Source organism: Pundamilia nyererei, unplaced genomic scaffold (assembly GCF_000239375.1).
Source record: "Pundamilia nyererei isolate P.nyererei 1_Seehausen unplaced genomic scaffold, PunNye1.0 scaffold00051, whole genome shotgun sequence".
Taxonomy (NCBI): Eukaryota; Metazoa; Chordata; class Actinopteri; order Cichliformes; family Cichlidae; genus Pundamilia; species Pundamilia nyererei.
In genome coordinates, this window is record NW_005187452.1 from 3207337 (window position 1) to 3217914 (window position 10578).

Below are 10578 nucleotides of genomic sequence, written 5' to 3' on the forward strand. Positions count from 1 at the left end.
ATAGATAGATAGATAGATAGATAGATAGATAGATAGATAGATAGATAGATAGATAGATAGATAGATAGATAGATAGATAGATAGATAGATAGATCTCCATAGAAAGAGTCCTGGGGTATTAGGCTCTAGGGGGGGTATTTTGGTTTGTTCTAAAGTTTCACAGTAGAGGGCAGCATTGAGAAATGGAGATGTGGCTCCTTCAGCTTCTCTCACTGACAGTCTAAACAAAAAATAAATAAAAAATCTCAGCGAGAGAAACGTATTATTCTCATATGAATAATGAGAAATATGGTTTTTATGGGTTTTAATGTTTTTTTGAAGAGAAATGACAATTGAAAATTTGGCAAACAACATACTCAATAAGTTAAAAAAAAAATAACAACAAAAAAACAAACTCCAAATACTTTAATCTGAGACTCAATTTCTTTTCCATTGAGGAAATCTCTTTTTATTTAAAAATCTATCTCAACAGTTTTAGCTGTATCACTTCCTCACAAACATAAAGATTGTCATCGTAGCCCTGTGAACCTGATGTTTGATGAAAAGATGCTTGGAAGCGCTTCTCTGCTTTTAACAAACCTTGAAGTTGAACTTTGTATGGAAACTACAAGGCAAAACTTACTGTGAAGACAAAGGTTTCACTCTGAACTGTATTGTATAGTGGTCTATACTTTGTACTGAGTTACATCATATATGAAAATATAGAATAGTCACATACACAAAAAAATAAATTATATATTTTTAAATGCTTAAAGTTTTCAGACATTTGTAACTAACAAATGACCTTTTTTAACGACAGATGTGTCAAGTGCTTGTGTAGCACTCTTTTACATAATTTTTAAAAATGTATTAAATTTATCAGTTTTTCAACAACACAAAACAAAACACAGCAAATACAACAAAATGAAACCAAACCAAAAATAATAACAATAGCAATAACATCAGAATGACATTTATAAATACTGAGAAATACTAAAATGCAAATAAGCTGAAAAAAAGAAAAGAACTGTAAACTTAGGTTAATCAAAAAATATATATATATTATTTAACATGATTTGTAAAAACACCAACTTTTACCCGTTGTGTACTGTTGTATGTTTATTAGGATTTCTTAAGATATGACTCTATGCTTTGTCTCGCTTTCTGAGAGCAAGTATAATAGCACATCTTCACACTGTAACCTCCCCCCGTACATGTTCTACCCTCTGTCTTTTAGAAAGCCTCTATAGGTTCTCACACTCTATCCAACCAGCAAAATGTAGGTGGGATACAACAAATTTATAGCTTTGCTCGTGTGGCTGCTTATAAAAATGGCAAAAATATTCTCTGAGATTAAAGATTTGGAAGATGATGAAGAGGAGGAGGACCACTGGTCATTCCAAAACAAGGACATAAGTCACCAGTCAGTAACTGGAGAAATGTGGACATCAACTGATGTCAAAAAACGGTGAAACTGATTGGCCATCTTGTGCATGGAAATGAACCACCCCACATCGCTGCCAATATGATGCAACCAGGGCCATTACGTGAGGACATCAATTTTGCACAAATAGGGCATTTGTTAAATGGCTCTGAATTGTTAACATAAATTGTAAATTTTAAACAAGTGAATATCAACAGTGATCAGAAACCACACTTCATTTATTTTTCTTCCAACTAAACATGGTTTTCTCCAGCCATATCTTGGTTAGGGTCTCAACAGAGGTAATTTTGTTATTTTAACCATATATGTGGTGTGTATTGTTCAAAATTGGAATAAAATAAACATCTGTTCAGGATTTTTAAATAAAGTGTTATGGGTATTTTGATTAATAACAGAATAATGCAGGAAGTCCCCCAGACCTGCCAACAATGGCTGATTAACAATAACTCGATACAAGGGTACAAAAGACAAAACCAGCGAAATGGAATTTGGCCATTACCGGTTAATAAAACGCACCTGTGCCTTTCTTGCTGTGGAAAAAACCCAAAAACAAAACAGGCCTACTCCTTCATAAAGAGGTTGTACAAAAGAGCTCATCAGAATAACTCATTTAAGCCCTTTGATCTAAACTCAACAGCAACAGTTACACAGGGATTAGAATTTCAGGATAAATAATCTGGTTGTTTGTTTGTTTCAATCTGGTGGAAAACCCTTATGCATTGCCGAGGAATCATGCAGGGACATTCCACTGACCGGAGTCCATTCAGGGTGTGATTTCACACACCATGGGGTACTTCTCCTCACTGCCTGGCCAGGGCTAAGATTGCGTGCGATACATGGACGACATTTCATGGCTGATGCAGAGTTCTGAAACCAAAGGAAATGATCTTGTGTGGCTAGATATTAATTTAAATGTTTACAGTGCACGAGTTTGTTTTTGGTAGCCATTTTTCCAAATTAACAATTTTTTAATACTCAAATCATTGGTGTTAGTGTAAGGTCATAAAATAACACTTCCAAAATATGAGTGAGGAGGTTTCACCTTCTGTCTATGTAATTTATAATAGTGTTGTCAAACAAGCACTGTTGTAGTGACCCGAGAGACTTACATTAGATTAGTGTATTTTTAGAAAGACGGGCATCAGATTTAGATATCTATCTTGGCCCTACTATCATGAATTTCATCTAAACAGGTTCATTATTTACATATTTTACTCTGATTTTAATGATACACTTCTGCAAGCATAAGAGTACAGCGATAAGCGCACTGGCGGGAACCTCGGAGCAGAGGGGCCAGGAATCTGTGCCCACTAATCCCAGTGAGGGACAGAAGATGTTTTAGCAGATCTCCTCTGGTACACATGAGTGGCTCTGGTTTTCAGATGTCCCCACAACATCCCGGAACTGAATAAAGAGAGGTTGACGCCTGTTTGCTTAGCACCAGACTTTCACACTGGCAAGAACAAGTCAACTAAATAATCGATAACAATGCAGGCAGAGATGGCTACAGCTCTTCCTCCCTTGATGGTATGCTAAGACATCACAAAATATCAAAAGCAGGATGTGAAATCAGGCAGAAAACAGCTGCATAACACTGAGGGGAAGAATACTATACTACTAAGTAAAGTCAAAAGATGCTTTTCCAGTATTTTTCCCCCTTTTAGTGACACATTTTAAAGCAGTTTTATATTTACTAAACCTTTATGACACCTCAAACATTTTTTACAGATAAAATGTGTTCAGAACATGCAACTGATTTCAAAATACTACAGATAAAGTTGACTTTACCAGTCGTTTTAACTTTAGAATATATTAGGTTGCTTGGTTTTATATTTCTTTTTTATTTAAACTGATGTCCTTTGTATAATATGTTAAACAATATTAGATTTTTGAGGAGATTTGTGGGGGTTGTATCTCCTGACTCGAGAAGCCGGTGGGAATCGTACGTTGAAACATCCAGAGCAGCACAGCGTATGCTAAATCAGGCAGACAGCTGACTCAGCACCTGCCCTGCTGTCTATGTGCTCACTCAACAATGCTGTTATCCCCTGTGACAGGACACAGCCTCCGGGCCCAACAACCCCTCACAACCCTCTGAAAATCCTCCCTCTAGCCTGGACCCTGGAATTCTTACAGACACCCCTGATCCTGATATGCCCTTTTTGTCTAGTCCCACAAATATAAGCACGAATGTCACGCTAACAATGCAATTTCAGTACTACAGGGTCATGTGGGCACAAAATGCACATGGTCAATTAACACAGACTAAGTTGACACAGTTGTGATTCTCTAATTTTATACCTTTGGGACAAAGTTGCAAAGTACAAAAAGCATTTTGTAATAACAAAGAATCACTGAAAGCCACTGAAAGAGTATATTAACCTTTCCCATAAATGTGTTTTAGGTCAATTCAACACCAGAGAGGTCCTGTTAGATTTTTGATAAAGAATCTGCAATAAAACTCCAAAAATAGAAATTCCAGTTGGCTTATTTGGGATTTTGGAGGGTGGTGCTGTGTAAAGACAACTGTCAACGCCCATTACAAGTAAAGTGCATATAAAAAAAAACATCAGTTGTATTTAACCATTAGAAATGTTTTATCACTTTGAAGTCACGCTTGTGAACGAATCTTAGAAATTGGGAAAAATCACAAAGTGTCATGTTGATTAAAGAATCGTTTTGAGCGTTTATTTCCAAGCCACTGGGTTTTCAGGACTCCAAAGAAAGGATAGGGATTAAATAAATACAAAGAATTAAAATAACGCCTTACTACATAATGCAGTCCAGCCCTGAACCAGAGCCTAAAATTCAAATACTCAACTACATTGTGTTATGCAACAAATGTGTTCATGTTAGCAGCATTTTCTACCCTTGAGAGACAACTGAACACCTCCATTAAAATCACATTTCACAGCATTGTAGTTCCACATCATTCCACTAGCATTTCAGTGCCAAAATCTCTGCAGTACATGAGGCATAGTTTCATCTTTTTTAAAGCCGGCTGTGGTCTAACCCCTACACTGCAAGTAAGTTATGGAATACACCCCAGAAAAAAAACACAAAAACTGGGCATTATTATTATTGTTAATATTTATTATATTTTTGCTCATTTAAGCTGTTGGTGGTTTCAGCTTTTATGGCAATTGGCATCAGGGACACTGGTTTAACCCGTGGAGTAGTTTTTTTAAATAACTGTATTAGCATACTTCAGTATGTATGAATCGTGTCTGTGAACTTGAGAACCCGTGAAGTCAGCTGGCACATGGCGCAAACAGAATTCCCTTATAACTCAAAGAAAGATGAGAATTTGGGGGGGAATATATTGATAATATCACTATAACTCTTTTTTGTGAGATTTTAATATTTCCATGTATTGAATCATCTTCATCAAAGTGGGTAGCAGGGTTGCTCCTGGGTTAAAGGATTTTAGTAAAAACAGCAAACAGTGCAATGATGAGAAATCTGCAGGTTCTCTTTAAGCATAATGACTGGCGACAGTAAACCGTAGCCACGATAACTGCTCTGATTTAGCTCAACACATGCACAGACTCGTCCAAAGGTAGTCGCGGCATAGGCTGCTCTGCTTTAGGCCCTCAAATGCTATAAACCTGCAATCCTGCACCTGCCTCAGGCCCACATGGTTTACCTCTGTAGTCTCATAGAGGAAGAAAAACTCTGAGAAAGGAGAAATGAAGGGACACAAAGGAGGTGCAGGAGAGAGAGCTTGATTATGGAACAAGGGGAACCTGCATACCAGAAGGGCAAACAACAAAAAATCTCCACTCCAAAAACACTCTCAGCGAGCCTTTATGATCTCCAGAGGAAGCAAAAGGATGTTCTTTGCTGGGGGGGATAGTGCATGCCAGCACCTACACCTGTGTGCTAGCTGACACCACATATCAAGGTGGTTATTGTATATTTTACACATGTTGTTATGGGATATTGTATTTGTTTTAAATGTTATATACTTATGTGGTATGTGTATTTTGACTTTTGTTGCCATGATGCCAGGTCTCTCTTGAAAATGAGATTTTTAATCTCAATTTTTTTACCTGGATAAATAAAGGACTAATAATAATAAAAAATGTCAGGATAGTCTGGTTCATAGGAACCTAAAGCTGCCTTGATATACCATGATATGCCATATTGTTTCTCCACTGAAAAGCCACTTTTGAAATATTTCTCACATGTGTTTATACTGAAAAAAGCCTTCAAGGCATAAGCCAAGCAATTTTTTTTCCTATTGGCATCTCGTATGGGATCCCATCATATTAAAGGAAGTGGCGCACACTTACAGAAAGAATTGAGTAGACAAACAGCATGGATATAAAATTGCTTATGTGTGCAACTGAAATGAGAGCTATTTCCTTCTACCTCTGCATGGGCCCCAGGAGGAGGAAAGGGGAGAGCCAGTGGTCAACAGAGGTCTCACTTTCTAGGAGCAGCTGAATACCAGAGGAGCTGACAGGTATGTACATATTGGAATGTGTTTCTCAGCCACACCTGTGGGAAACACACCCACCAAGTTTGGCCTCTCTCATCCCACTGGCTGATATCGACCATGACTGACAATTGGAAGAACTATTTGGCTTCTGTCCTCAGGAGCCAGGGGGCAGGTATGGTAAGTTCTGAAAACGAACCAATGGCAGACTAGAAATCCTCCAAGCCAGGCGGGGCTGCGGTGAAATAAAACTCATCAGTGGGGTGTGTCCTTAAAAGTTTGCCAGCAGTCAAACAGTGAAAGGCCACTGCTACAGGACCCCACTTTGACTGGTTAAGACTTAACAAGTCCTTTGCTGAGTGAGGATCTGAGAAGCCGGCAGACAAAGTAAAGAAAGACAGAGAGGGACTTCTTTTCCTCGGCAGACCGACTTCCTCCACAGCTCAACAATGGGAGTGAAACATCAGAAATCTTCTGCTCCAAATCTCAAGAACACCACCTTCAGGGTCGGGATTTCGAGGAAATGGATGCCAGGTTTATGCAACTTGAAAACTACACAAACTTTCAACACTCTTTGGAGTCATTTTTGTCCTAAGAAATAGGTACTTGGTCATAGTTTAACAGATTAAACAGATGCTTTTTCTGGTACTGTGGTCACTCACATCTCCTTATCACTTTTCCAGCCCAGCTATAGATTCTGTATCCGTTGGACGGAGAACTGATAAGGGCATGTGCATGACATTACCTACAGATACTGAAGAGGTAACATCTGAGCCACAGAGCCTGTGGGGTAATTCAGTCATTGAGTTTATTACTGGTGAAACATGCTGAATGCTAGTTTCTGTGCTTTCTGATTTATGTTTGCATTTTAAACATGTTGGGAGTCGTTAGAATGGATAGAGTTTCACGTTTTAAAATGTGGCTTTAAAACAAGGAATGGGTTTGTGCGAATGTATAACTATCTACAATGACACTTATGTAACCTTGCAAATTTGTGATCTGTCTAGAGTGACTTATTAAAAAAAAAGACTTGCGTGTTTGGGGCTCTGCTGTAAGACTTAACACAAGAACAGTTGAGTTACAATACTGAAAGCTTGGTTTCCACGACACAAAGTTTAGAAAGCAACAGGGTCTCAGCCTGACATGACACAGCATGACTAGCATAATCCATTGACTGTACATGGAAAATGACATAACTGCTGAATGTGAAGAAAAAAAAACAAAACTAGGTGAGTAACTTGAATGTGATGCGTGCCAGCGTACTGACATGACTTTCACACCCACAAACATTTTTACACTTTAATTACAGCTGAGTGGGCCTGACATAAGGATCATACTGCATAAGAACTATAGGAGAAAGAAGTGTGGGTTTAAAGGCGTTGATACAGAAAAAAAACGTATGCGATGTCTTACAGTTTGCAAACTCAAATATTCAGGATGGTCAAAGGAATCACATTCACGTCACTAAATCTTGTGACTTTTACTTTTAAAAAGCAGTTTGAATTGTTCGTATCAAATGACAGATCCCTCCAAACACCCGAGAATTTTCCGCTTCTTTTCCTCGTCTTTTAACTCTTAAAATCTATGAGCGAGAGAGTCATTTATATCAGAATGGGGTCTTATTCGCTGTTTTCATCATTGCCAAATGTGCTGATAAATGGCTACGCAATTCTAGGTTTGTATGACCTACAAGCTTCAAATATTGCAGATACTTTACAGCCATAACTTCCCATAAATAAAAAAGAAAATGAATAAATGCATTGAAAGTGTTGAGTCATTGCACGTGTTGACACTTGTCGCCAGATTTATTGCCAAAAGATTTTAACAGCTGGTGGTTTCTTGCTTTACACTTATTTATGTTACCTTCAGTCTTTAAGTTAACTCTCAACTTAGAGAACAAAAAGTACACAACATCACAATTTTCTTGTAAATGCACGCACGCACGCAAACACACACACACACACACACACACACACGGGCTCTCAGTGAGTTGACGAGTGTTTTGGACTTACAGTACTGGGTGTATCCAACTAGCTCTCTGCCCCTCAGGCATCTACTCTCTCTCTCTACACCTGGTAGACAACTCTCTCCTGTCAAGTACAACAATCTTCCCACGGCTGCTAGCGCTTAAGGTCACTTCCTTTGGTTCAGCCCTGCTTCAACACATTCTACCTCTCGGTTTTCTTGTTTACCCAATAGAAAATCAACCACACCAAAAAAAATAAACAAAATCCTTTTACAATGTGTCAGTAATTGTTAAATGCCATGAATAAAAGCAAATGTTATATATGAGAACATGCTGTCAAAATAAGCCCAAATGGCAGAATAATAAGTAATTATCGCCTTGTTCTCATAATGATATAGCTGTAATGCACAGGTACACACTGGGGTACCTGTGTTAATGATAAAGTATGCAAAGTATACAGAGTATATATAAAATAAAGACTAAGCAACACCAATGATTTTAATAAGTGCATACTGAGTAGAGTAAATAGTGCAAAATCTGGTTCTGCAAACTCTATAAAATTTGAGCAGGAAAGAAATCTTATTGCACATCAAATTGTGTATTGTGATGTGCAAGGCTGTAAAGATTAGCACTTTATTCGCCCATATAAACAGGGTCGCTGAAATGCCAAAAAACAGCAGGGCTGATAAAGGCATGGCAGGCTGCTGTGCTTAAGACAGACCAACCATGGAAGCACTGAGGTCCCACAGCTTCTTGGCTGCAGCATCATTCAGGGCCTGTGGTGCTGGCTTTTTGGGAGCACAGTCGCTGTACGGTGGAATGAAGAAAAGAGATAAATCATGAAGAGTGTCATACAGTGTGGTTGCAAACTGCTGGTATTAAAAACCTTTTACTCTATTGTTGTTTATCTCAGCCTCTGTTAATATTAGAATAATTAATTGGTAGGATAAGAGCATTTCTTTTTCTACTGTGAGAACATCATTTTTCTCCAGTCAGATGTACTTGCCTGTAGTAGAGGCCACTGGAGTTTGCCAGGCTCTCGTCCACAGCACAGTAGATGGTGGTCTGGGCTCCTTCCCAGGGATTTTTGACCAACTTCATGAAGACCTTTGCTAGCATTATCTTCCACATAGGAAATGAATTAAATAGATGGCGGCCTAACTCTGTGCGGATGACCCCCGGATGAAGACTGTAGACGGTTACACCGCTGCCTAATGAGAGGTCCATCAGAAACAGGCGTGCGTCAAACACCGCACTAGTGTAAAAATCATGGTAACAATGCTCATTAACTCAAGATACAAAGATAGAAAACAAGAGGTAAAATGGTTATTTGTAACATACTGTATATTATACATGTGTCTGAACTCCTGTCACACTACCGTTCAGTCTTGTAGCCAGTTCATTGCCAAAGAGAACGTTGGCCAGCTTGCTTTGTCGGTAGCTCTTCTGGGGGGTGTAGTCTTTATCAACGTTAATGTCATCAAAGTGTATCTGACCTGCAAGAAATTTATTTAAAACAGGTTTGACAAAGAAAAGTCTTTGGTTGTTTGACTTTAGCACCAAGATTTTACCTCTCTCATGCGCCAGGCTGGAGACGATCACAATGCGACTTGGTGCTGACTTCTTCAGCAGGTCAAGGAGACAGTTGGTGAGAAGAAAATGTCCCAGGTGGTTGACGCCAAACTGCATTTCAAAGCCGTCTTCAGTCTTCCACTTAGGACACATCATAATACCTAAAAAAAAAATTGAAAAAAAATTTGAAAAAACAAAACAAAACAAGAAAATTATAAAAAATAAAAACATACAAATAACTAATTTCTCAGTGTCTGTCAGTATCATTCAACCCCAAATAACTTATTCTACCCTTCTAAAAATCTGTATGAGGATCCCATAAAGATCAAGGTCAAATTTATTTATATAGCACATTTCAAACAGCCGATGCTGCACAAAGTGCTTAACAATATAAAAATGATGACAACATTTAACTTCTACTAACTGACTAAGGCAGTGGTTCCCAAACTTTTTTTGCTGGGCCCCCCTTTGTTTTACATGAAAAATGTTACCAACACATCCTCCGACCACACACACCCATATTTTGCTCCATTGCAGTTTATTTCACACCTCAAACATTTAGTAAACAATTAAGCAAATACAAGTAATCTGCAATAAATGACAGGTAGTAATGAAATAAACTACTAACTCTTTTACGCTACGTCCGCACCTACACGGGTATTTTTGAAAACGCAGCTGTTTCGTCCACACGTAAACGGCGTTTCAAATCACCGAAAGCTGAGATTTTTTAAAAACCTTTTTTTGCGTTTACGTGTGGACGAGGAATACAGAGTTCGTCACGCAACGTCAAAGGTATGTGCCTTTTTTCACGTCACGCTGTGCGCCACGTTATTGTTTACATGAGATGAATTGCAGAATGGCAGATAGAGACAAAATACTGTTTCTGTTAATCTGACTATCTGCAGGTTTACACGCAGTTACTGTCCCTCCATTTACAAAGACAGAGGCGTCGCGGTGTGATTATTTTACTGTAGTTGTTTTTTTCCTGTGTAATAATATTCAACATTGCTATCAATACATTTTTCAAAAAATGCCTCTCTGTGCAAAATAGGTTTAAAAACATAAACAGCTGTAGGATACTGTTTGTCCGTGATTTGAACCGGGGGAACAAATCGTGACAGGATCAGCCTGATATTATTTGTATCCCGCTGTAACTTTACTGTATAAAGAGCTAAC

At 38.4% G+C, this 10578-nt stretch overlaps 1 protein-coding gene across 1 annotated transcript in view; it reads right to left on the reverse strand.

Annotated features, from left to right (window-relative positions):
* Window positions 1–7641: 7641 nt before the first annotated feature.
* LOC102215742 (retinol dehydrogenase 13) overlaps window positions 7642–10578 on the reverse strand; it is a 5522-nt gene continuing 2585 nt past the window's right edge. The window contains exons 4-7 of the mRNA XM_005733384.1: window positions 9402–9563; window positions 9210–9326; window positions 8837–9041; window positions 7642–8637 (exon numbers count right to left, since the gene is read on the reverse strand). Of these exons, the coding sequence (XP_005733441.1) occupies window positions 8541–8637; window positions 8837–9041; window positions 9210–9326; window positions 9402–9563 (581 nt within the window). The 3' untranslated portion in view covers window positions 7642–8540. The remainder of the gene's footprint in view (window positions 8638–8836; window positions 9042–9209; window positions 9327–9401; window positions 9564–10578) is intronic.